Source organism: Brachyhypopomus gauderio, chromosome 4 (assembly GCF_052324685.1).
Source record: "Brachyhypopomus gauderio isolate BG-103 chromosome 4, BGAUD_0.2, whole genome shotgun sequence".
NCBI lineage: Eukaryota > Metazoa > Chordata > Actinopteri > Gymnotiformes > Hypopomidae > Brachyhypopomus > Brachyhypopomus gauderio.
In genome coordinates this window covers 19,526,094-19,554,006 of record NC_135214.1, presented here as the reverse complement: position 1 = coordinate 19,554,006, position 27,913 = coordinate 19,526,094, and the positions used below count along the sequence as shown (strand labels likewise).

The 27,913-nt window shown below is 42.4% G+C and overlaps 1 protein-coding gene across 2 annotated transcripts; it reads left to right on the top strand.

The window, feature by feature from the left end:
• The first annotated feature begins 89 nt into the window (after positions 1–89).
• cers6 (ceramide synthase 6) lies at positions 90–27,784 on the top strand. Of its 2 annotated transcripts, XM_077002950.1 has the most exons (11): positions 90–462; positions 3,054–3,159; positions 4,448–4,578; positions 8,098–8,155; positions 17,103–17,153; positions 17,504–17,596; positions 21,393–21,521; positions 22,122–22,228; positions 24,719–24,875; positions 25,147–25,170; positions 26,110–27,784. In XM_077002950.1, the coding sequence occupies exons 1-11, from the start codon at positions 293–295 to the stop codon at positions 26,251–26,253; spliced, it is 1,170 nt and encodes a 389-aa protein (XP_076859065.1). In that variant the 5' UTR covers positions 90–292; the 3' UTR covers positions 26,254–27,784. The 2 variants fall into 2 exon arrangements, with proteins under 2 accessions (XP_076859065.1, XP_076859067.1); XM_077002952.1 differs by lacking the exon at positions 25,147–25,170 and having other exon boundaries at positions 92–462.
• The last annotated feature ends 129 nt before the right edge of the window (positions 27,785–27,913 follow it).

Sequence of the window (27,913 nt, the reverse complement as noted above, 5' to 3'; positions counted from 1 at the left end):
CCTCACTGAACAGTTGCAGTAACATGTAACTTATGAGTGGTGTGTACACCTTTAAGCAGCTCTGGTGTGTGTGTGTGACAGGAGAAGACGCCTATCAGAGGCAGTGAGCTGGCCTTCACCATACGATGGGAGAGGACAGAAGAACACACACACACACACCATCGGGCGGTGCACACGCTGACTCCATCATCATCCTCCAAGACCTGCGAAGAGGAATCGTGAAGAACCACTGAGCGTCGGCAGTGCAACCTCGTCTGAAGCTACCGCGAAAGAGTCCCGACCCAGGACGGCTATGGCTGGGGTTTTGGCCTGGTTTTGGAACGAGAGGTTCTGGCTGCCTCACAACGTAACCTGGGCTGACTTAAAAAATACGGATGAGTCAACCTTCCCGCAAGCGGAGGACCTGTATCTGGCCGGTCCACTAGCCTTCTGCATCTTCATGATCCGGCTCGTGTTCGAGAGGTACGGTCGTGCAACCCTCAGGTCAGGATGAATGATGTTCCGTTGGAGGTGTCTGATCGGTGTTCAGTTCCGAGGTAATTCGTCCCGTTAAAAAGTGGGACCGGTCTCTTGGAAATGCACACACGTCCAGGTAATGACAGCAAGGCGATCTGGCCCATTTCCTCTCTTCCACATGTGTAATTGGTGAGTTTTGGGACACCGCGTTTAACCGTAAGCCCAAAAGTGTTTTGGGGGTACCGAGGACAACTTTGCACCTCTGAGATGGCTGGTGTGGTATGGCTGGCCTAACCCTAATCCTAGACCTAACCCTAACCCTAATCCTAGACCTAACCCTAACCCTCTGATGAGTCCACCAGCTTGCAGCTGCACTGTTGGTGCTTTTGGTTTCTTGGTAGTTACAGCTGTTCAGATCTACGTGATCATTCAACGCTAAAATGGCAAACGCTCTGGAAGCTGTTGCTCGTGGAACATCTCGTCTTCACTTTCTTCACATCACTGCAGCCTCTGCTATATTCCCTTTATGTCCTAATAGACTATTTTCTTCAGCTCTAGTTTAGACCGTTTGTCTCTGTTTTGTGTCTATAGCCTATATTTATTCATATGTCTGGGATTTGTACACGAGTCGATTTGATCAGTACTTCAGACCAGGAACTTGATAATACAAACAGCTCTAGAAAAATTGAGACAAATCCAATAAAAAAGTATCTCTACACTGCAGCCATTCCATTCATCTGTGTATCTCAGGCACCTTATTGTACTTAATCAAGTAATGATTGTGATCGCCTGAACCAAATCTTATTTAACGACTAAATATTACTGCAGACCTCTGGGCTTATTCCACCAAACATTGTTTTCTGAACTCTTCAAGATTAGTATTATGTTAAAAAACAAATATAAACTTGTGTGTTCGCATTGTTCAAGGTCTGTAATCACGGAGACTTTTTGTTACTTTAACAAGTTGTCAATTTCTCCAGATAAATGCTCTTGACGACAGTTTTGTTATTTGGAATTTGGTAGAAACGTCAGTAGTTTGAAGAATGAAGCCAAATTGTAAATTTTACGAAACACATGAGCATTTTGCAGTGGTTTCATAATTTTGTTCTAGAGCCACATATTTAATTGTTTTTCTTTTTTTCCAAATGGACTTAAGCTGCCTGCCCTGGGGCAGTGTTCTTCTACATGATTAAATTTATATGAAAATAAAATATTAGCATTGTCGAAGCTGACTGAAACTAAATAGATTTCTGCATTTTAAAATGTAGTTCTAACGGTTTCCGTCATGTTCTCAAATCTTCTCTTCTGCCAGTCTGATGACAGCATGCAGAAAATTTCCATTACCACCCAAATTTTTACGGACATATTTTTAATACCAGCTGTCAGATAATATAATAGATATTTGGGGGCTAAATTAGAGACTACGTCAGCAAGTTGCTTGTAATGTCTTTGTGTGTGTGTGTGTGTGTGTGTGTGTGTGTGTGTGTGTTAGCAAAGTTATGTCTTCGTTTTTTCGTATTTGAATCTGAAGACTCACTTTGACTCCCACTTTGATCCCTCATTTTGAGGAATCTTCACAGTAAATTCCTGTCTTGGTTATCCCAGCTGCTTCAACGCCTCTCTCTGCCTGCGTTACGAGGCTCCTCGGCCCTGAGCCACACAGCAACAGTTGATCACAGATCTGCAGTTGTTGGGATTTTTATCCTAATGTCTCAAGGTTTACCTCAGGTAAACCCTCATTAAATTCCACTGTTTTTATTTCCAAACACATTTGGTAAAGCTGAGAAAAGTGCTGCACTGTGTGGAAGAGGTTCTGTATTCACCTCTTTTCTCGTTCTGGGTTTGGGCTGCTCTTGTGCCATGGCCTGTGCCAAGGTCTTTTTGTTTCCTGCATAGGTAGTTGGTGTTATGGAAGCAGCTTACCTTTACTAACATAGTTAGACTTTCACACAACCCAGTGTGGTCGTGTGGACACCAGTTTCCCAGAGATGGCTTCATCCCAGTTCAAGTTTAAAATGCGTCCATTTGCAGTGCAATGTGTTTGCCAGATGCAGCAAGTGTTTTTGGGATTGTTTTACATTTAGTCTAAGACTGTGGACAGTTTGACATAAACAGAAACGGTTCATAGCAAAATGCTTCTGAAGTGAAGTCCTGGTTCAGTCTGCTACTCCTTCTTTGATACCTGGTAGTCTGTCTTTTCTTTATCGAGAGGAAATTAAATTGCATTTGAATTGAAAGATTTGAATGGGACTGTACAGTCCCGCAATGAACAAAAAAATGACAGAATACAGAAAAATGTCTCCTGATAAAATAAAAGTAAGCATTACGTTTTCCAAAACGTGAAGGATTGTGAAAACCTGGTGATTTGTGCAACCGCCTTTTAAAAATTATTAGTATGCTGTTAGCATCCTGAAGTAGTTTACTAATGGTTCTTGTGTTCAAGATGATTCATTTGGAGCTGTGGTCCAATAACATGAATCTCTGACGTGCTTATTTTAACATCTCAATGTTGGATCACACATTTTGAGTCAGTGGAGTGACAGATGTTTGAGGTGATGTGCCCAGTCCGTGTGGTAACAGTGTTGTTGTACTTGCAGGTTCATTGCGAGACCGAGTGCTTTGGCCCTGAAAATACAAGCAAATGGACCCCAGAAGGCTCAACCCAATGCCATCCTGGAGAAGGTCTTCACTGCCATTACGAAGGTACAAAACCTCCCTCCATCAACATTTCCAGACAGAAATAGCATTTTAGAATGATATTAAGAGTTACGATATTGAGCTCGGTGGAGGCCTGATTGGTTGTATAAAAATTTCAACAGGGGATCATATTTGTGGCAAGATTGTTGTTGTAGGTCTAGGGCTGTGTTCATTCAGTCTGTTTCAAAGGACTGATTGAGATTGGAAATGTTTTCTTACCTTCTCCAAAGCTGGGTGCACTTCCAATGTAACCGTTCACCGTGTCTGTCAGGGCTCAAAAAGTTACTGTATAACCTGAAAGTTGAGCCAAAGAGACCCGATGAAAGTCTAAGCATGTATTATTGAAAATGTATGTCATCCCTTTGACTGCCTTGATAGAATGGCCTTCGAAAACCTGGCACATGATGACAGTTCTTGATCATCGTGTAGAGCGACCTGACTATTAGTCATTCATCCAGGAGACTGGGAAGGCAAAATGGTTACCAGCATCCATTGGAGCTCCTAGCACAGCGCATAGCTCTCTACTAGCACACTATTTTTAGCCTGACGGAGAAATGAAGTTTGCCTTGACAAACGTTGAGATTCTTGAACGCACAGACTCTGCTGGTGAGAAGACGCCTCCTGGTTTGTGAGGGAAGTGTGGGCCACGGTGAACAATGGCCCCGGGCTGCTGGTGTTAACAAACAAGGCACCACCTAGAGAGCGAACTCGCCTGCAAGGGCCTCTGTACTGCCAACACAGGACTAATACTGTTAGAGGAATATTTAAAAGTAATAAATGCCTAATGGGGCGGGAGTAATTGCCCGTTTTGGAGGACTCTTACTGGTCAGATTCCATATTGGGATGCATCAGTGGTACAAAAGGGTCCAATCTGAATATGGTGGTGTAAACTGAAATTAATGTGAGAATACTTCCGTGCGGTGACATTGTGATGTTAGGACCAGTGTATTTTTTCATGGTTTGTGTTCAGAAATGAGAATACACAGTTTAAACAACACTATGGCCTAAATTTCTGACTTGGTCAATTATTTTTAAATATGTTAAAAGTCTATCTCATGTCAGTCTGCAAAAAAGCTGTTCATGTGAGATGAATAAATAACTGTATGACTGACTATATGTCAGTGCATACCTAAGTCTACAAGCTGTAAATGAACTGAAATAGCACTGATGTCACGTCATGATGTTGAGGTGCAGGGTGTCTGGTTTGGAGATATCTAAACAAGGCCGACCCGACAGCCCTGCCGCTGGGCCGGTGGTGCTGTGGTCATCTGATGCATCATGTTCTGCTCCCCAGCACCCAGATGAACTGAGACTGGAGGGTCTGTCCAAACAGTTGGACTGGGACGTGAGGACCATCCAGCGCTGGTTCCGTCAGAGACGCAACCAGGAGAAACCGAGCACGCTGACCCGTTTCTGCGAGAGCATGTGAGACACGTTACGGGTTCACCCCACACACACACACACACACATGCGCGCACACACACGCACACACACACACGCATCCCGAGACAGGAGCGCGACCAACTGTGGCGCTGTCATCATGGGCAACAGCAGTTTGATTTCATGTATTGAGAATGATTTGCTATAACCTAGATGCTCTCGGATGCTCTAAGTGTTTGTGTGGAGAGGAGATGAGGTCTGCGTGACGTTCCAGTGCTCAGTGGAGGGAGGGAGAGAGAGAGAGGGAGGGGGAGAGAGAGAGAGAGAGAGAGAGAGAGAGAGAGAGAGAGAGAGAGAGAGACAGGGGGGCTGGAACATTCACACTCCACTGATCATGCCTTACCTTCACAACCACAAAACGGTCCGACTGCATCACCAGTCTATTAATGTTGTTAATTAATGTGCTTGTGTATGCATGCACAAACATACCTGTCCTGTGTCAATGATGCCTGCAAAGCCATGGATGCAGTGTGAAAGTGAAGCCATCTGCAGTCTAATACCTCACATTGTCCCACTACCTTCTCTCTCTCTCTCTCTCTCTCTCTCTCTGCTCCTGCAAGCTCTTATCTGTCATCTCTTGATCCAGTTTGCAACGCTCCACGCTCTCTTTCCCTAAACCAAACCCCCCGTCCGAACCGTTAAGTGTCGGACTGCCTGAAGCACGGCGTCCGAGACTCTCCCCTCCTTCGCCACCCAAACAGTTGCCGCTGGGCTACGTGGCCGTCCCGCAGGCACGCCGTTCATACGTCGGCCTCTCCACCCTCGGACTGAACTCTGGAAACGCATGGGCAAAATGACTAAAGGTCCTGAGATGACGCAAAGCTCAAAGCGACGCTGGCTTCATTCTTTGCTGTAGAATGGCAGGACCGCAGAAACGATAGAAGCGTCTGGGCAGGGTGCAGACAGCCCGGCAGGCCTGCTGGACACACCTGTGTGGGATTACTTGCTGTTGACTTCACTCTGTTGCCACACTGCACATTGCTGTCCTCTGTGTGTAATGGCAGCCAGAATGGTGGAGACTGGACAAACGTGGTTATTTGTATTATTGTTATTTTTATTATTAGTATTTTCCTCTTTGACATACAGTGACCTTGGTTCTCTTGAAATCTACAAATATTGTTATGTTGACAAGGGCCTTTGTTCTCTCTCTGTACTGCAGTTACTTTTAAGCCACCACTAACACACACACACACACACACACACACACACACACACACACACACAGTTCCAATCTGCTGGGCTTCACAAACAAACTGGGATGGTCTTTCAAGTTACAAAAAAATATATATATATATTGAGTGTAGGGGGATCTCAAAATATGTGTGATGCCAGTTCTTCAGGGATTAGGAACTGCCCATCAGTAAACAGGATGATAATCCAGAGAGGCCCACAATTATCATGTATGTAAACAATTGTGCATGGCCAACGAATGTCACCGCATTATTAAATGTAGAGAAGTATTGCTTATTAGCATTTCCTGGCCTTGCCACCCCCCCAAACCGTGTTTCCTCCTGTGTGGATCTTCGTAAGGGGAGGGCTGTGCTACTGCAAGAACGCAGAGAAGCGAGAATGAATTTTTCAACGCCCACAGAAAACAGGGAACATTTTAAGTAGTCATAGAAACACCATATAACTTTAACGTTCTGCAGAATGTCTCGTTATCTTTTCCTCATTTAATGTTGGGCGTGCGTGTGTTTTCCTGTAGAGTAGGAGGGTGAGCAGACGCACTTCTTCTTTTGGTTGCAGAGGTGTTCCAGTAGGAGATTGTAGTCCATCTGATCTCTTTCAGATGTTTTACATTTGTGTGTTTGTTTTGCCTTAATTCCTTCATTCTGTTCTGGTAATGACCAGTGTTGGAAGCAAGGGGCTGTTTGCATGCATGGGGTGTTTCTGCAGAACCAGACTAAAGAGGGTGTGTTGTGAGTCATAGCCCAGCAATCATATATTAATAGCTCTGATTGGACAGCACTCCAAACACTTCTTCTCCTCTCTTTCGTTCTCTCTTACTTTTTGACTAACCTGTTGCCAAGCAACTGCCTTGACCTATCATTAGGTAAATAAGCCGGTCTCATTTGTTTTTACAGCAAATCAAGATTGAGCTTCAAAATGGAGCCTTTAAATCAGCTTGTTGTCAAAAGGGAAAATGTCCTTTTAATTTTGAAATGGCGCAATTGATCTGACACCCTCCCTCCGTACACGCCATCACTTTCGCTTTACAAAGTCTGATGGAACTTTTCTCAGTATTCCCACCTCCAGAGCCCACAGGGTTTTTTTGTGCTTTGTGAAGAGACTCCAGGTTGTTGTGTATAGGCAGGCAGCCCAAGGCCACCTGCCACAGACCGCATCTTAAATTACAGTCAGAGTTTTCTGAGCTTCACCTGTCAGATGAGGCCTGTGGAATCACCTGTTACCTGCTGCTACCTTCACACCAGCGGAGCACCGTCTGCTTTGGCCAGAGTCACCATTTGGATTTACGACTGCTTCCTTTTTTGTGTTTGCCGGTGTCGGAGCCTAAAAGGTCAAATTTGAAGCGGCTAACATTTTTGCTTCGCTACCTTTACCACTTTTCTGATTTCTTTTTTCTATTCCTTTTTTCTCCTCCTGGAAGTAACACAATATGGAAACCAGGGCTTGAAATTCCTATTTTGTGTCTGACTTCAAGGCAGCCGAGACCAGTCGGGATGTTTGGTTTCTTTTTGTTTGTTTGTTTTTTTTTATTATGTATGCATGATGAATTTTAACTGCTCAATGTAGCTTTGATTTGATGGTCTTGCTTTGATTAGAAGGTCCTGCTTTGATTCGATGGTCTTGCTTTGGCTTGAGGCCAGTATCGGTGTGCAGTAGTGGTGCTGGTGCCTTCAGAAAAAGGGGAGTCCATTCCCCATAGATCCCGCAGGCCTAATGAATGCTGCACGTCATGTTTAAACCCCCCAGTGGATGATTAAGCAGAGTAATTCAGCATCAGAGGGCACTTCAGCCCGCAACGTCTGATTGGCTGCACGTCTTTGATCTTTGAGGCATTGGCTCATGTTCGCTGTAGAGAAGAAGGTAGTCGGGGAGACGTGAGAGGTGCTGCAGTGTAATACCTGACTGTCCTACCACACTCTAACCCTCATCTCTGTCTGCCTGCGTGAACCCCACCATTGTGTGTAGATGACATTAACAGCATATTGTGGCATTAGCATTGTCATTTTCCTCAGTTTTTCAATAGCTTTGCATCCTTTAAATCCTTTAGTCAGAATTTGGCACTTCACAATTTTATTCTTTAATTTCATAGGCTAGGATCCTGAGCACCACATCAGCACTGTCTGTTTTTGCTTTAAAATGAATGTGTCTAATCCATTAATGATTCTGATAATATATCACTAACATCTGCAAGAAAAACGACTTTCTGAAGTCAAAGGTGTATCATATATAATCACTATTTAAAAAATATTCATGATATAAACAGTGTAGCCTCAATTAAATTAACTTGCGTTGTTCGTTTTGTCTTTCTTTAAACAGGTGGAGATTCACCTTTTACCTGTACATATTTACCTATGGGGTGCGGTATCTTAAAAAGGTAAGCATGACTATAACATCTATTGCTTTTTCCTTCTCCATGTAGCATCGAAAATGAAGGTCAGAGTCAAAAATCACAAATGGCCTGTCAAATATAAGTCGGCGTGCATGTTGAGATCGCTGGGCTCTTGACAGGCTGGAGCCAGGCGGATGAACCACACCTCCGTTTCCCTGACATTTTGTCTAATGTTGGTAAAAACACCATCTGACGTCCCCGTGTGTTCGCTCTCTGCATAGAGTGTGGTTGAAATGGCCGAGTACTGACGGATCTCCTTGGTGGTTTGTTGAATGGTTTTAATTTCATTGATGGAAACTAATGTTGACAACGTGGTGAATAATTCATGTACGAGTGTCACAGTAACACAAGTGGACACAAGGCAATATACAGTCTGAGTTTATGCACTAGTCTCACACAACTATTTTCCCTAGTCAAGGTATATTCAGGAAATGCAGGTATAAGAATGGGACAGCAGCGATCATTGTACCTGTTATAGATGTTCACTGCAAGGTTCACGGGTGGGTGAGGCCAGGGAGAAGTCCAGTCTCTGCTGGATCCTGACCCACCAGAGCAGAACCCGGGCGTCTCTGATCCAAAGCCTTTAACTGTGCAAACGAGCAGCTAAGCTCATGAAGGCAGCAGCGGTTTGTGTGAGGAGACGAACAGTACGACATACTGCGGTTTCTTTAAAGGCTGAAGATCACACGGCTGTCTGTTGGCTATATATACACCCTTAAAGCCCCTTTCGCAGATGACTGTACTTCACGCCAGCATGTTACTCGGTAGTTAGCTGACCGTTTGCCGTCAGTCTTTTGCGAGAGGCCTCCTCGGACAGCAGGGTGCCTCGTTATCGGTCTCTGGCCATGGCATCATGTCCTGTTTGGGGAGCTTTTGGATGGTTTTATGTGGATTTTAGAGGCTAGCAGAGATTCATATGCTTGTATGGTCAGTAGTGCAGCTGTTGTTCCTACATGCCACACGGCGCTCGCCACGTCACAGCAGCGCTGACGAACGGGTCAAAAACTGACCTGTGCTGAGTGGGGTAGAAGGTTGCTGGTGTGTGCAGGGCTAACGAATTGGGCCACGCATGTTAAATGTACCCAAAGATAAATGTAAATGTTGAAGGGAATGTCAAAATTTGGTGTAAGGTACATGATCTTTGGTGTAAGGTAGATGTAAAATGGATACAGTAGTGTGTAGAGTACTTAAGCCACCAATACATTTGTTGTTTTAGCAGTGGAATAATGACCATATGTAATACTTATCAGATACAAACAGAAAATACAGGAAATATGTACACAAAATGAAAAATAAATATATACAGTTGTGATCAAATTTATTCAACCCCCACTGAAATAAAGTGTTTTGGCCAGTTTGACATTGATTTTGATCATTTCAGTCATCTTATTTACAATTATATCAAAGAGGCACTTATAAATTAGACAAACATAACATAATATTTATGATGGAATAACCACAAATGTCTTTACTGTGCTCACATCATTATCAGCGAGTACAGCGAGTTCAGAACGCGGCTGCAAGGGTTCTGACCCGCAGGAGAAAGAGAGATCATATTACACCTGCACTCCACTCACTGCACTGGTTACCTGTCAGCTTTAGGATAGATTTTAAGGTTCTAGTCATGGTTTTTAAATGTCTTCATGGTCTTGCCCCTCTTTACCTCAGTGAAATGATGGTTAGATATGTTCCAGTCAGGTCTCTGAGGTCTTCAAACAGTAATCTGCTGGTGATTCCTAGATGCCGATTAAAGATTGGCGAGGGTGCTTTTAGCCACTATGGCCCAAAGCTCTGGAATTCTCTTCCTGAAGAGCTCAGATGCATTTCATCCCTGAATAGTTTCAAGAACAGTCTCAAAACTTTCCTGTTTAGATCTGCTTTTAGTTAAGAAATTCTAGTCTATTATTTTATAATTTGTCACTTTATTTAATTATTTCTTTTTACCTTTAATTTTAATATTTTATTTTTATCTTCTTATATTTACTTATCTTAATTAGTTTTATTTACTTTACTTTTTTATTATATTGTTTACTTTACTTTTTTACATTTTATGGTATTTTACTTTAATTTCTTTAACATTTTCTTTTTGTCTTCTTTTTATGTTTCTTTTATTTATACTGTAAAGCACTTTGAGTTGCATGTATGTATGAAAGGTGCTATATAAATAAAGATTATTATCAGTTTTATTCAACCCCCTAGTGACATTATTTTTTAGTACTTAGTACAACATCCTTTTCCAGTTATGACAGCTTTCAAGCGTGAAGCATAGCTTGACACAAGTGTCTTGCAGCGACCTATGGGTATCTTAGCCCATTCTTCATGGGCAAAAGCCTCCAGTTCAGTCACATTCTTAGGCTTGCGCACTGCAACTGCCTTCTTTAGGTCCCACCAGAGGTTCTCAATTGGATTTAAGTCTGGTGATTGCGATGGCCACTCTAGAATGTTCCAGCCTTTCATGTTCAACCATGCTCTAGTGGACTTGGATGTGTGCTTCGGATCATTGTCCTGTTGGAAGGTCCAACGTCTCCCAAGCCGCAGGTTTGTGACTGACTCCATCACATTTTCCTCCAAGATCTCCTGGTACTGAAGGGAATTCATGGTACCCTGCACACGTTGAAGCTTTCCTGTACCATTAGAAGCAAAACAGCCCCAAAGCATAATTGACCCCCCGCCATGCTTCACAGTAGGCAAGGTGTTCTTTTGTTCATAAGCCTGGTTCTTCCTTCTCCAAACATAGCGCTGGTCCATTGTCCCAAACAGTTCTAATTTAGTTTCATCTGACCACAGTACACTGTTCCAAAACCTTTGTGGCTTGTCCACATGACTTTTGGCATACTGCAGTCGACTTTTCTTGTTCTTTGGAGTCAGCAAGGGGGTGTGTCTGGGCGTTCTGGCATGGAGGTCTTCGTTATGCAGTGCGCGCCTTATTGTCTGAGCTGAAACTTCAGTGCCCACATCTGACAGGTCTTTTTTCAGTTCCTTAGCAGTCACGCAGGGATTTTTCTCCACATTACGCTTCAGGTAGCGCACAGCAGTCGCGGTCAGGATCTTCTTTCTGCCACGACCAGGTAACGTTTCCACTGTGCCCTTTAACTTGAACTTGCGAATGATACTTCCGATAGTGTCTCTTGGAATATTTAACAACTTCGCAATCTTTTTATATCCATTGCCATTCTTGTGAAGAGCAATAACCTCTTCTCTTGTCTTCTGGGACCATTCTCTTGCCTTCACCATGCTTGGAAACACACCAGTAGATGTCTAGAAGGAGCTGAGTATCACAGTCCTTTTAAATCTGCCTAATTGGTGCTTATCATGCTTGATTGCTGCTCGTTGACATCCACAGATGTTTTCAATACCTGATGGAAAACACTGGAATGAACCTCTGTTCTTAGGAGTGGTAGTCGTAAAGGGGTTGAATAATTGTGTCAATGAAGAAATCACAAAAAGGCCATTTAATACTTTATGACAAAAAAAATTTATGCTATCTTAGTTGCATTTAGTTCTTTAACAAGTCCTTGTAAGATTTCATTATGAACACAATTACAAATGTGCACTGAATTCCATAAAACCCTTCGCAGCATTGGGGGTTGAATAAATTTGATCACAACTGTAAATACTTTCATTTTCATTTCATTTTTTACAGGCAAATTCACTATTTAATATGGCACTAAGCACTAAACTCTTTTGGGGACACGTCCTGCTTTCTGAAGTAATCTTCTGGTATTTTTTAATGCTCCATACCAATGTACTGTATTTTCTGGTAGTCTGGTGTATATATATACCACTAGGCCTGTCGCGATAATTACATTATCGACTTATCGTACGATAATTTTTTTTACCACGATCATTTTTGCTGATGTCGATAATTGGCCAGTGGGTTTCCGCGCACATTTTTTTACATGAGAATAAACCGCAACTACGTTAGATTTCAGAAAGGCACGCAGTGCTGTTCTCTCGCACCCCCTCCCCCCTTAACGGAAGATGAATCTGTGATCAGAGAGCGACATCTACCGGTAAGGAAATGAGTGCAGTACACGGAGAACGTATGCGTCAATAACAGTGCCTCCACACACACAGGTGGAGATGTGTTCACGAACGTATTCGAGGCTAATAGGACTCGAAATGATTCAAAATAATTCGCTTTTTATCACATTATTTAATGGTTGCTTATTATAGTGACCGCGTGACTCCGCCCACCTCCTGCGAACGGTGGAAGCATTTATACTTGCTTTTCTTTGCAGTGTTGTTCAAAACGATATGTGGTAGTATAAGAAACACCCCTCAAAAACAGGGGAATAAACATTTACCTGACGAACTTTAATGTTGCTTTTGTGTTTCAGGTTTGAAAAGTGCTGGAATTTGTTCGTTTCACAACAAATACCTGTCTGACTGAACAGTTATCTTGTATTACGTTAACAAATACGAGCCTCTTGTAATTCCAGGACGAAACATGAGAGAATGTGATGACATTAAGATTGGGCGTTTTGAAAATAAACATCCATTAAATAATGTGATAAAAAGCGAATCATTTCGAGTATATATATAAAGATTTAACTTAATTAAGTTTAACGTGCTGGGTATTATTGAACAGGACCTTTAAAGTGATGTACAAGTACTTGAATTCCACCTTATAAAGGTGTATGAACCCTGCAAACATGATTTTGTTCATTGCGCTGAAGCGTGGCGCGCGTGAAGTTACAAAAGTCGAGAGGTGCACAACCCCCGAATCGACAACGCATGACGCCCTTCCGCACGGGCGGAGCCACTGCGATTACGTTATTTTTGCCGCACGGACCTTCGTGACGCAGTCAAGTATAAATATAATATCGTTTATTGCGATAATTTCTGGGACAATATATCGTTCTGAAAATTTTGTTATTGTGACAGGCCTATATACCAACATCAAATTGTAAATGGTTTGCCTGCACAGCTAATGGAAACTCCCCCCGAAAACTCTGTCCTAGGCTAGGGATGTCCCGATCCAGCTTTTTGAACTTCCGATACCGATATTTATTTGCACTTCCGATACCGATATCGGCCGATACCGATACTGGCCTATCCGAGCATGTATTAAAGTTTAAAGTTATTTAGCCAACTTACTTTGTTGTCAAACTCATGTTGAAAAGCGTTTTGATAATAACTCTTGATAACAAGTAGCCAGCTGAATTAAGTGTGTTTGAATAATACACAATGATTGGTAAAGAGAAACTGACCTGTTTATTTAGCAATTAATAAACTCAAAATAGACAAAATAATAAATAACAAACATAAATGGCATCAGCAAACCAAGGCTTAAAAAGCCATAAGTGCAAATAATATTGTAAATTGTATTAAAAAAGCAAAACACACAACCTGAGTAGAAAATAGTCTAATGGCATCAGTACTCTCAGTACTGAGTGCTGTACTCATCAGTGCTCTCAAACAAGTGTAAACCATAGCTTAAGAAAAAAATCAATGCAAATATAGTAAACAATTTAAAAGCAAAATGCCTTCTACTCCCCAATCTCCTCCGCACTTTGTTGCTCCATCCCCATCTACACACTCCCTTCAATTCCAACTGTTTGCCCTGCTTGCAGCATGATGGGGAGAATTTTTTTTAATTTTTTTTTTTTTTTTTTAATACAAAGACGAGCATTTCAATATGGAATTGAAGTCTTCGGTTTTCTTTAGAAACTCTTCATGTTGTTTATGGTGGTATTTTATGGAGCTTTTTTAGTGTCACCAGAACCTGAAATCATTATTACTTGAAAAAACAGTCTGTAAAATCCATTCAGGTATGCAAAAATTGAAGTAAAAATTCAGGTTCAGGTTGAAATTCGGGTCGGGAATGCATTCTTAGGATGAGCAAACAAACTCTGAGCTAATCGAACTGCATCTGGCCAATCACAAAACATATCAGAGGTCATTGGGAGGTCATCATCTTTCTGCTAAATTTCCTGTAAGGGTGCGGTCCCTGTTTGGTGTGCAAGTAGCATGTAAGCAGCACCAAAGTGACTACTGTGCCACCCAGAAATGGCACCTTGTTGCAGCTGCTACATAATCATGGCACTTAGTGTGGCCAGTGCTGCGTGACTGTGGCCTCCGTTGTCCAGAAATGCTGCCTGCCTCTGCTGACAGACATCTAAAGAGTCTTGGGAGACTCTGCGTATCGGCCACTCGCTTAAATCATCCAGACGAGCTCCGAATCACCATTTGTTGCATTTGTTGAAATGAAGATGGTTCATAACTTTTGTTTGAAAATTATGTTGAGTGAAAGATACTAGCCGACATCCAGCTAGACAGCTCTATATTACTAGTTCAGAATACTGTTTAGCGATAACGTCGAATTAAGATTATAGGAGGGTACGTGACTCTACAGTGGTAGACTGTTAACGACAGCACTGTAAATTTAAAGGGTTTATTATTATAGATGTATGGTTATCAGTGAATGTTCCTACACGCCATCAGCGTAATTTAAACCTCTGTGAGCAAGTGGAATTGCATTTAGTATTTGTGCAATTTGTAGTATATTTAACTTTGTATTGGTTTCAATTGTTGGTCTAGATTGTTAGCCGCTGTTACGACCCCACGATGTCATGGGTCTAGGTCTGGGGTGTGGGGTAGTAGCATATACGTTGTGGACAAAATGGAATTAAATTAAGAATGCGAAAACCAGATGAATACGTAAAAAGAACTCTTTACTGCAGAGTGGTAATAAGTAGAAGAGCCTTTTCTATACAGCAAAACACTTTTTACATGATTAACTATAAACCAACCAACCAAGGAAAGGAGTAGTAGACGACACCAAAGAAAAAAAAACAAACTAAATATACTACACTAAGTTGAATGAATGAATGAATGAATGAACGTTCAACTTATATAGCGCCTTTCAATGTACTCAAGGTTAACAAAGCAAGACTCACACCTTACTAACATAAATAAAGAAAATATATCTACTACTCTAATCTCAAACATACCTACGTGGGTCTTTATATAAGTGCGCACATGCTACTACGCTCTTACTCCATGGTGGCGATTTTCACAACTCTATTCATGACAAAAGCCATCGCACAGACCCGAACCTGAATTTTTACTTCAATTTTTGCATACCTTAATGGATTTTACAGACTGTTTTTTCAAGTAATAATGATTTTAGGTTCAGGTTCTGGTGACACTAAAAAAGCTCCATAGTATTTCACTAAATGCTTGATTAGATTGGTTGTATTAAAAGTTCTTACAGATTTACCACAATGCTTGACTTTACTGTGGCATATGTCGCACTCTACCTCTTCGTCTTTGTCGTCCTTTAAGGTAAAATAATCCCACACAACTGACATTTTTACCGATAACTTCAAATTTACATGGCCATCTTAATGGTTAGGAGATGTTATGCTCGTGTGCTAAAGGTGTGCTGGAAAATTCGGACCGGATCGGATTTTACTCTCACTGGCGAAAACACAGCAAAAACTGGAATGGATTATCTAAATGGGTGTGCTGGAAAACCCGGATCGGACTTTCCAAAAAAAACTGGATCGGAAGTCTGGATCGGCATTTTCTCGTGCCTGCCGATCCAATACCGATACGCATTTTTTGCTAATATCGGCGGCCGATCCGATCCAAATATCAGATCGTGACAAGCCTATCCTAGACTGCAATTGTCAATATTCCTACATCTTACTCTCATTACAGTGCAGTAGCCACAGTATTGCTGGGACTCTTCAAATATTCCCTGGACTCACTAACATACTGTAAAAACCGGTCACAAAAGGTTAGAGGAACATGAGAGTTCATGGTGTTGACCCATCCTCCAGATCTCAGTCAAACATGTGAGGGGTATGATGGGAAATGAAGTCCAATCCATGGCGTCTCCACCTTTCAACTGGCAATACTTAAATGTATGTTGAAATTGATTTCATTATAATTTCGAAAATGTTATAAAGGCAGAAACGACTGCTATAAAATGTCTCTAACAGGCTCCCTCTCTGAAATGCTATTCATTATTCATCGCTGTATCCATAATGCAGCAAATATTCCCTGTAAGCACGGAATCCTTACAGACTTTCATTGTCATAGTTAAGCTATGATAATAAAAGTACCATTTACATATAATAACTGGGGGGGATTTGTGGCAGTAGAACCATGCCTGTTAATTAGGTCATGAATATTCGGAATGTTGAGGATGACCATGTGAACGGCCTGTTTTGCATAACGGAATGTCCCGATGGTAACATGCTGTGTGGCTCTCGCGGGCCTGTGATTGATCAGTGGCGGTGATCACTGCATCACTGCGGATGAGTTGAGGAAGAGTCATTTGTGTGATGAAGCTTTTCGCAGAATAATCCCGTCCACCGCGGTTGCCCCTGCGTTGCTCCACCAGGGTTATTAATAGAAGAAGGAGTGCGAGAGGAGGGGCGTAGCTCCGCCTCAAACCAGAGCCAGCCGCCAGCACTCAGCAGACTGGTTCTGTCACGTATGTGCTGGACCAGAGTCCTGAAATGTGCTAAGGAGAAGTAATGACTGCAGAACAGATCGCCTCTCCCTTCCTCCTGTTCTCTTATCAAAGTGTCCTGGTTTAACTGGGGGTAATAAACCTGCATTGATTTAACTAGAGGTGCTAAAGTTCCACCAGAATGTAAACTTTTAAAAACCAACACCTTCACAAAGATGCTATAAGAGTAATGATCTAATCTGTTAGGACTGTGTGCGTGCACTATTGTTCGTCTAATGGAGAGGAAGTAACGGGGTGTTTCCCTCTGGGTACTACAAAACACACACACGAACACACACATGAACACACACACATACAGAGAGAGAGAGAGAGAGAGAGAGAGGTTTATGTGAATTTGAGTCATGAGTTCTTCCAGTAAAAATGTGTTGAATGTGCTTATATTCTCAAATTGTGTTGAACACACCCTGTTTTAAATGTTTATATTTATCACTACTTTGTTCTTAGACCCCGTGGTTGTGGAACACTAGAGAATGCTGGTACAACTACCCCTATCAGGTATGTTGGACTTCTGAAATCTTCTCCAGCGTGTTGACGTTTTGTCTTTGTGCTGCAGTACTGTGGCTCTGTGATGATTCCAGGAAGCAGAGCTACTCTCTCTTTGTTCAGTCGATCTTGAGATGTTTATGAAAACACTAGACGCCACTCCGCAGTATTGATTAAGCCCTCTGTTTGCGTTCTGTTGTCCCACAAACACAGCACACCACCAGCCACGTTTATATGACCCCCTCCCCGGCCCTGATGTTATGGCTTCTGTGGACATTCTGTAACGTCATTCTGTAACATCATTCTGTAACGTCATTCTGACAGTGCACCTGCATTAACATTGTTCTGTGGATCTGTAACAGGCGCTGACGGTGGATCTGCATTACTACTACATCCTGGAACTCTCCTTCTACCTGTCGCTGCTCTTCACCCAGTTCACAGACATCAAGAGGAAGGTACAAAGCCAGAGCTTCAGCCTTTAAGAACATGAAAGCACGTTTCACACACCGCATGGCCAGCAGATCTAACGCATTACGTTTTCGTGTTCCAGTGTTCAGATAGACTCTGCTCTAAACAAGCGGAGCACAGCCGTGTGCATGTGAGCGGCGGTGTGACTCGCGTTAGCCGCTCGGGCGTCTGTGGTGCGGCCGCCTCCTCCTTTGGGCTGTCTGAAATGACTGGTTGACATCTCACTTCCTCTGCTTGTGCTTTTGTTGGCTTTTTGGTTCGGTTCCAGTGACCTGTGTTTTCATGTTACGGGCTACAGAACAAAAGCTGGATTAACGATCTCCACTCTGCTGTCATTTACGACTTGTGCAATTGATCATAAATCACCAGTACAGTGTTTTTTTTTTTTTGGGTTGTGTTTTTTATTTTATTTTATTCATTTGAAACTTTTATGTCTGTCTGTCTGTATGTTATGTCATACTGTCTATAAAAGTGGATATTATTGGTTTATTGCAAAGCCATGTGCAATCCCCAGTGCACACAATGGGAGGGAGGGAGGGAGGGAGGGAGAGAGGGAGAGACGGGCAGAAAGAGAGGGAGAGAGACAAGCAGAAAGAGAGAGCGAGAGAGAGTCAGACCAAGAGAGGGAGGGAGAGAAGCCTAAATGTGTGACACAAACCAATAGAAAGATCCCAGAGTCAGTATATGGCATTTATCCCACTCGTGTATGGCAGTCTAACACCTTGTTGCTGCTCCTACCTCCTAACTTGTATGCTTGCTGGTTTTATAAGATGTGAATCAGGCCTGCAGATGGTCTTACACAGAGAGAAACGGAATCAGCTGCCTAATACATACACCTTACACACTCTACAACTACTGGATGTTTACAGATTGAACTCCATGACACGCACTCTGGAGCGAAGCAATCACACACCACACTCCAGCTGTGGATATGGACGTGGGCCCTGTTATAGTCCAACATTTTAGTGCACTGATCATAATTGTTGCCACGTCAGGCTTGTCTGATCACATCTGTGATGCCGCTGAATGAACCACGTCACTAAATGACTAAAGCTACATCTGAAATCCAGGCTTTATTCTGTAACATCTGGTGTGAGTCTAAGTTGAAGTTGCTCCTCTATCCTGAAGTAGCTAATCCTGGGCATTGGGGTTTTCACCCATTTTAAGGGCATTTTCTTCTGAGCAAACAGTAATTCTGTTCTTTAAGAGATCATTAGGGTATTTTAGAAACCTTATATTGATACCAAATGCTTAATTCTTGAAAGAAAAAAGTCATAAAAACTCCCAGTGGCAGTTTCACTTTACCTAATTGTCACTCTGAGTAACTATCTCAGCAAGCTGTAAATCTTACTAAGTGATTCCAGCTTGCTGAGAATTAAGATGATTTTGTGTTTTCTAAATAACTGCTAGGAGATGGAAGCCTTCCTGGGTAATATGCTGCTTTCATTTAGGTTTAGGCCATTTTGCATTCTTCATGTTAATCCTTTAGCTAACATTGTGCCAGCTCCATAGGGAAAGTACACTCACAACAGACTCACACGGTACTTTCACTCAACACTACTGAACACAACTGCTGTGGTGATGTATGGTGGGCACGCTCAACCTGTGCATGCAATCCATAAGTATTTGGACATGACACTGATGGCCTAGAGTGGATGCGGAATATGGAATCGGTGACCGTGTAGCTAAAGTACAGCTTTAGACCAAGCCCCCCGCACATCCGTATTGCACCAACCATGTGGGAATTGCTTTTTTTTCCTCCTTCATACATGCTCCCACTGTAGGAGGCCGAAAGTAATCGCACGGTTGGATGCACGTTTGTTTCTTGGCCAGCTGCGTGTCATCAAATGATTAACTCCAGCAATTGGAGAACCACCAGAAGGATTGGAGTTGGTTCTGGCAGTGGGATGTGCGTTGCGGTTGGCTGTCGAGATGTGGAGCCTGTTGTTGCCTCGTGACATGAACACCAAACAGGTGTCGGGGGCTGAAAAGTAAGGGAATGTGAGACAACTGTAAGATGCATAAAATCTACAGTTATGCTTTAAGTTTCAGTTTGGTAGGAATTGTGCACTTATTACATTATTGTTTGATTGCGTTAGAATACTTTCCAGTACAAAGTTTGGGCATTTCTAGAAGTCTGTTTTATATCTTAGCTTTGCCTTTGGCTTTAAGATTGTTGGATTTCTTTTCTTTCTTTTTTTTTTTTTGATCACATGAAAATGACGCAGTCAAAGAGGAGGAAATAGATGCAGAAGGACAAATGTCTGGGCAAAATAAAAAAGGAAATGGCTGTAAGTTTGTCCTTCAGTCAAGAGTGATCCAACCACCATATGCTCCCTCGCACAGTTCTGAAACACAAGCAAATGCTCGATACCTTTTTAGGATGCATGAACTCACCAATGAGCTCGGCAGTACAAAACAACCTTGTACACAGCAGTAGTGGAGAATGCCTTCAGTAGAATGAAGGGAAACTATTGTACACTTTCCAGAACAAAGAGGCAGACGTGTCAAAGGTTGCCGTAATGAGTAGAAAACACCAGTATGATCCCATGTCATTTATTACAAAGATGCGAGCCAGTGGTAAAAGCCTCAAAATTTAGATTAGCAAGGTTACAGCTTGCTGAAATGTGCAGAATCCATACTGCAGTGCTGTGGGCTCGTTAGTCAGAGCAGCAAATGTTGACCATTTTCTAGAGTGGTGAAACAAGGGATGTGAGGGTCATCGCTGACTGACAAGGACCAAATACTGAACGTAACAACATTATTGAAGATGTGTTCATTTGTGTGACTACTTTGTGTCCCGTGGACCTGAGGGCGTGTATGAAGAGGACCGTCAGTTCTGCTGATACAGATATAAATACACTGAACTTTTATCTCCATTTATTGTTTTATTCCAACGTTCTTGAGCAGAGCCAAAGCAACAAAAACTGTCCAGTTACTTATAGATTGTGATGTTTGGCATCTTCTCTCTCTCTCTCCCTCCTTCTCTCTCTCTCTCTCTCTCTCTCTCTCTCTCTCTCTCTCTCTCTCTCTCTCTCTCTCTCTGGGCGCTTGCGCCATGCCACCGCTCACCCTCTCACGTCTCTCCATTGTCTGTTGGCATGTTGTCTCTATTTTTGTTTTTCTTTCTCCTTTCAGTTTTTTCCCTTGCACAAAACTCACCAGCGCGCTCTGAGGAGGTCCCGTGCCCCCTGCCTGCTCCAGTATGTTCCTTCCCACCTCCTGTGCCATGCTTCCATTCTGTCTTGCACCACCACACTCCTCCACCACCTCGGCGGCTTTGGCTGGCTACGGCTCTGCTGAACCGCTGCAGTGCGGTGATTCATCAGGAGAACATGCAGCATGCTACCACTCAGCCCTTCTCACCCAGGGTCTCATGCTGTATTTAGGCAGAGCGTTTGCTTGGAGCCATTTTGTACTGGTATTGGTAGTCGATGGGGGTAGGGTGAAGGCCGTAAGTTATGTGGATGGAAGTATAATCTTAACTGTAAGAAATGTGTTTTAAATATAATTTCTCTCAGCATTCAGTATTCACAATGTGGTTAGCTATAAATAACAGCCAATGGTGTTAGTCGCAATCCCTTGTGGATATATTAAGCAAATATACAGGGCTTGGGCTCGATTTCCTACTGCATTAGGACTTAGTGTGCTTTTAGTCTGCTTTTTAGATTCAGCATAAGTTGTTCCTGATCTGGGTCTGAAAGTTTTTGGCATGTTGGGCATCTGTTGGGAGGTTCTGGGTATGGTGGTAAGTGGCCTTACTGATGGTGTGTTCTTCTGCAGGACTTCCTGCTCATGTTCGTGCACCATGTCGCCACCATCTCTCTGATCAGCTTCTCCTACGTGAACAACATGGTGCGAGTGGGCACTCTGGTCATGTGTCTCCACGACGCCGCAGACGTGCTACTGGAGGTAAAAACACATGTCTGCCGCCCCATTAGGTCTAACATATTCCCCTTAATTACGCATAATGCTGATCTACACGTCTAAATGCTCCTCTCTGTCACACCTCATTCTGATCTAAATATCTAAATACTTCTCAGTTACACCCAATGCTGAATTAAATACTCCATTCACTGACACCTAATGCTGCTTTAAATACTCCTCTCAGTTACACCCAATGTTGTTTTAAATACTCACCTCACAGTTACACCTAATGATGTCTGTTGCTGATCTAAATGGTAATTGATATTCCTCTCGGTGGCACCTCATATTATTAATAGCAGTGATCCTTGTGAATCTCAGTGATACCCGGTGCTCATCCTAATGATATCTAATTCAGATCTATATAATGCCCATAAAGCAATATGTGTATACTGTATTCTGTGAGATGATGTCCATAGCCTTGCTGGTGAGATTTATTACTAGTTATGCCATGATGTGTTTATGTCCAGTAGTGCTCAGTATTATCTGCTATTACACTATCATTTAGTGTCAATCAGAAGATAAGTCATTATAGTCACAGGTCATTAGCCATGGCTTCATAACGTGTTCTTTTATTTTTTTCTTCAGGCTGCTAAAATGGCCAACTATGCCAAGTGCCAGAGGCTTTGCAATGTTTTGTTCATGATGTTCGCTCTGGTGTTTATCAGTTCCAGGCTGGGCATATATCCTGTCTGGTAAGAAGTCAGTCTCTCTCTCTCTCTCTCTCTCTCTCTCTCTCTCTCTCTCTCTCTCTCTCTCTCTCTCTCTCTCTGTGTGTGTCTGTCTGTCTGTCTGTCTGTCTCTCTCTCTCTCTCTCTCTCTCTCTCTCTCTCTCTCTCTCTCTCTCTCTCTCTCTCTCTCTGTGTCTGTGTCTGTGTCTCTCTGACTGTCTCTCTCTGTCTCTTTCTCTCTGACTGTGTTCAAAATAGCCTACTACATACTACTGGTGTACTGCTTGGGCCCCAAATTAAAATAATTTTTCCAGTACGCGAAACATACCCGGATGACCTACTACTTCCACAAAATATTCCAGTACATGAACAGAGCTATCTTCGTGGTATACTGCATCCCATCATGCAACGCTATGTTCACGTGACCCCGTAGTATGCTTTGCTTTTGTCGCATACTGGAAACTGTACTGCATACTACTACGCATATATATATACTGAGTACAGTATGCAGTAGGCTATTTTAAACATTGTCTCTGTCTCGCTGTCTCTCTGTCTCTCTCTCTCTCTCTCTGTCTCTCTCTGTCTCTCTCTCACGCAAAGCCGATGTTTTCTTCTCTTCCATATCTGTTCATGATGTGACTGTTGTTTTGAGCATGAGGCAATAACGCTGTAACCTAGCTTCACTTCCTGGTTACAGATTGACCACAGAGTGGTTTGGTCTTTAACATGTTCTGCTGTATCATTGTGTCTACTTACTGTTGGCCAGAGAAAGCAGTTGGTTGGGGGGAGGGGGGAGGGGGGGGGTCTTTTTGTTTTTGCCTTTTTTTGTTTGTTTGTTTATTTATTTATTTGTAGAAATGTTGTACTGCTCTTGGTTGTCTTTGGGAAGAGGTGTTTAGGAAGAAGTGGAGAGCGCCATCTGTTGGAGCTGTTGCACACAAGCCTGGGTGACGCATTGCTTTTACACTTTTTTCCTTTTCATTTCAGTGATTTTGACACATCTACGGTTGTTGCCAAGTAATAGTTACTATGGCTACAGCATAACGATTCTAATCAATTGAGAAAGGGTAGGAGAGGTGATTGAGAGCGAAGCCCTTGTTATCTTTTCTCGTTATTTTAACGATGTGATGGAGGCGATAGTTAGGCTGTACTTTACAAAGGGCCTTGTGTCGCACACAGGCCGTGCTCCAATAAGGAACCAGCACACATCACATCATCATTCACAAACGCAGTTCAGAATAACGAACCGAATGATAACTGAGTGGGAATATATTTTTGTGTCCGTTTATAATGGAAATGATACTTTAGTTGAATTATATATTTATTCAATTGAGATCACCATCATCCAAGGATACCATTATGTATTTTAAGTACTGAAGTGCCTGTGCAGCGTACTCAGACATGAAGCAAAATATCTGAAGTGTCTGTGGCATAACTGAAAAAATCCCAGTATGAGGACTTAATGTTTTCTAATGAGGTAAATTCATGTGGTGTTCTGGTTTATGTTGAACAACAATGGCAAGATGTTGCTTTGATCCACTTCACTCGACAAAATCTGAAAGTCCGCGTCAGAGTTTCAGGTGAGGTAGGGGCCATGAAACCTGCTGGCATTTTGAGATGAAGCTTGTTTGGAATCAGATGAATTTCAGGCTGAATCAGAAACATGAAACATAACATTCCATAGCTGTGTTGTGTTGCCATGGTTTCTGTCTCCATCCGGCAGTGCTGGGGTGTTGCAGGCGCTGGTATCTCCTTCATTTCTCCCAGTGCTGACTCATGCCCACGTAAAACAGTCATTTGGCTTACTGTCCGTGAAGGAATGGCTGTTCTCTTCATTAAACCCGGGTACAGCTGTCAACTTTACTGTACTGGAGCTCACATAAGGCAGGAGCAGGTTAGGGCTTACAAATCACTTGGTTTTGTTAGTTATTCAAGTTATCCAACACCCAGTGTCTGGGGTTTTTTGGGGGGGGTAGGGGGTCTTGAAATGTTAGAATACTAAACAACATGTATGGTAGCCCAGATTATGTGTTACTCATAATCATTTAATGAAATTGAGCGGTTGAGCAGCTCAAATCAGTATAACTGCATGATTAACATCCATTAACAAGTTAAGATGATTAACAAGTTAACAAGATCGCCTGGACATGAGAGTCCTGCATAATTATTTGATCTGATAATTATATTAATAAAAATGTTTAACAATTGTTTAACAGTAATGATTTTGCATGTTTCAGATGCAACACACTGTATAATCAAGTATGTTGTTTTCACTTTTCTGTTGCTGTGCATTTGGACTGCATTATGTAGGACATCAGTCTGAACTTCCCCAAGGCATCACCGCACAGAGATATTGTTAGCGGAGGTTTAAAGTGAGATGCACTTGACCATCTTAGAATTGTGCTGTGTCTCCACTCACTTAATAACTCATGCTGAGCCAACTCTGAGAGCCAAGAGATCATCGTAATGCTTCAAGGCTGTGTGTGCGCGTGTGTGTATGTGTCCCGATGGCAGGGTCCTGAACAGCACACTCTTGGAGAGCTGGGAGATCGTGGGACCGTACCCATCTTGGTGGGTCTTCAACGCACTCCTGGTTCTGCTGCAGGCCTTGCACACCTTCTGGTCCTATCTCATAGTGAAGATCACCTGCAGAGCAATCTCCAGAGGCAAGGTGAGACCCCCCCCCCTACCACCACACACACACACACACATACACACGCGCGCCAGGGGCTTTTCTTCATTTGTTTATGCTGGTCAATCCAAAATCTGTTAAAATACCTTGCTTAAAACCTCCCAATCATGAATTTGAAAATCAAACCATTTGTACTCGATCGAAGCATTTTGGCTGAAGCGTTTCTTTGTCTAAGTGCATGAGCTGTTACCTTACCTCCTCTTCTAAGTGCCATGTGTCTGTTCTCTCTGCTAATCCTCCACTGCCCCAGGCAGGAAAATGGAATCCTTTACATGTAAGTAGGTGATGAAAGGGTCTATAATGTCCTCATCTGAAACCTTTCATTTAGTTTCGTTGTACATTCCCTAGGCTCTTTATTGGATTCATCATTTTTTTAACAAACCAATTTAGGTGTACATTAAAGCCCGTCTGAAGAGTTTCTGACCCCGTGACTGCTGGCTAAAAATGCTTGTGTGGTGGACTTCTGTCAGCCCAGCAGTGGCTCTGCCTAAAAAATGCTCTTGAGTATTGTTAGCCGCTTGACACCCACCAGCACCAACATTCTCATCACCACCCCAGCCCCCAGTGGGGAAGCTAGCCGCCTCTGTTCCAGCCCAAACCATCCCCTCCTCTTATACAGCGACCACACAAAACATCCGAAGACATCTCTTCAGACTAATCCTCCTCCACCTTGACAGGTTTACAGGAGAGTCTTAAATTGACCTTGCCATCTTAGCCTTACTGTCTGTACCTAATGCCACCCCCCACTACCTTGTTAGCGGTAGTGCCATGTTAAGAGTGGTCCACCACCGATATAATGTGCAGTTACCAGAGGTCCTGTGGTCTGTAGTGGTCTGTAGGTGGACAATGGCTGATGTACAGTGCATGCAAGTCCACTTCCTGCACCAGACGGGTGGTTTTTTAAGCTGTCTAATGAGTGAATAGTCAAGGTAGGCTTTTCTAATAAAGTGCCCTTGGGAGTGTACACTTCAACTCATACGTTCCCATACCTTTCCTGAGCAGTTTACCTTTTTTTTCATAGTGCTGCTTTTGGTGTGTGTTTGGTCCAGTCTGTCAGTATACTTGTTCTTAGACCAGGGCTGGTCACATAAAGCTCTTGACCTTTTAGATTTCTGACAGATACTTTCATAGAATCTTCTAACAACAGTATTGCAGAGTATTGTATTTATCAGGCAGGTTGCCGGATATCCTGACATCCTGCCTCCTTTCCTAGGTGTCAAAGGATGACCGCAGTGACATCGAATCAAGTTCTGATGAGGAGGAAGTCCCACCCCCTGCTCAGAAACACCACACTAATGGCACAAATGGGGCGCATGGTACCAATGGCTATCTGTCCTCGTGCCATGATTACCACTAGGTGTTCCTCTCCCACGCCCAGTCCTCTGCAGCCTGGTCCATCGGCCCTTATAGTACTCATGCGTGTCATGAACAACGTTGCCTGTCTGGTACTGGAAGTTCTTACATAGAATAATGTGAATGCAGTTGAGTTTTAGTACGATTCTTTTTCACCCATTTTTTTGTCTTGTTTATCTTGCAACGTTTATAGGCTCTCACTCCACTTCCCTCTAGTTGCACCCTAGCCTTGACCTGTTTGTTTGTTTGTTTTTGGTGAACGAATGAGAACATCTCTCTTATCAAGCTAGCATGCTGTTGTGGTCAAATAGTTTGGTATTACGGGAGTGGCAATTTTCTTGAGGTAACGTCTTTGTATTTATTTATTTTTTTATATCTATATCTAGGTTGTGGATGAGGCGTTTTTTTTTCTATATCTTAAAGCAATTTACTGTGTGTTTTGAAATGGCACGACTATTTAATGTTCACTCATTGTTTCCAAATTCACTGTCACCAGTGTTTTTCTTTAAATCATTTACCGTAATCTCAGTAACTGCTGTCTGTTATGGTCACTGATAAAATGTATGACATGCATTAATATAATCCACAAACACAATATTTGCACTAGTAACTGTAAACGAAAAATCTACAACAGTATTATGTCCTCATGAGTTTTGTTAGAAATGCTGCAACATTTGCCATAATGTCCTCCACATCAAATCAAGTATGGGCCTGTACTTCAGAGAACTTTAATTTATCTTATATTTCCATTATGTCAAAAGACCATCATGCAGGTGAAAACTTTGTAGAAGGCAAGCTGTTGTTAAAAACATCATTGAATTTTTTTTAATAGATTTTTTAGAGAATGGTATTACCTGGTCTTTAATGGTCTTTAATTACACTGTTATTTTGATTCAGGTTTTATGAACTTCATTTTCAGACCACATTAAGTGTATGTAATAGTTTTTGTTAGAGAGTGGTTTCTACATTATAATTCTGGGAGATATTTGCACAGTGTTGATATCAAACGAGTACTATGAATCAGAATGTATTCATCTTTAGTCTGCTATGCACCTTTTAGTCCTAACTAAAAGAAGTTTAGGTTGTGCAGTGTTTCAGATGGGCGCCAGCAGAGACCTTGTGAACGTTCTCCGGGGTCTTGTGTAGTATTGTGTGTTTGCTCCTCTAGTTTTGAATGCAAAACCTCCCCGTTTCTTCTTTGTTCTTGGTAGTCTGACTTTTTCTTTATTCGCCTAAACAGACGAGTTACAAAAACGCTGAATGTTGAGTTGGGGTGTTGGGCTTTTGCTTTTGAGTATTTTAAGGCTATTATTCCTGTGTTCGGAAGATCACCACTGCAATCTGTTGGTATGCTGTGGAGAGACACACGCCGCCGTCTACACCAAGGCAAAGCTGCGTGATTTACACTTGATGTCAGAAAAAAAATAACTAAAGTATTTTCAATGGTTTTGGTTCTCTGCCTTTGTTGGAACATCAGATTATAAACAAGTCCAACAAATAATGTTGCCATGTATTTTGAATAAACACGACAGACAAAAGAATTTTTGAAATGTGATCTTTTCTATTTGCCTTTCCCTAATTAGATCAGGTCACCAAGTTGTGTGAGTTTTTCTTATGTTTCTTATGTTATATATGTGTGTGTGTGTGTGTGTGTGTGTGTGTGT

Coding starts and splice junctions, on each gene's coding strand:
- cers6 (XM_077002950.1), top strand. CDS start 293: ATGGCTGGGGTTTTGGCCTGGTTTTGGAACGAGAGGTTCTGGCTGCCT. Junction 3,160..4,447: donor TCTTCACTGCCATTACGAAG/GTACAAAACCTC, acceptor TCTGCTCCCCAG/CACCCAGATGAACTGAGACT. Junction 17,154..17,503: donor GGTACAACTACCCCTATCAG/GTATGTTGGACT, acceptor GATCTGTAACAG/GCGCTGACGGTGGATCTGCA.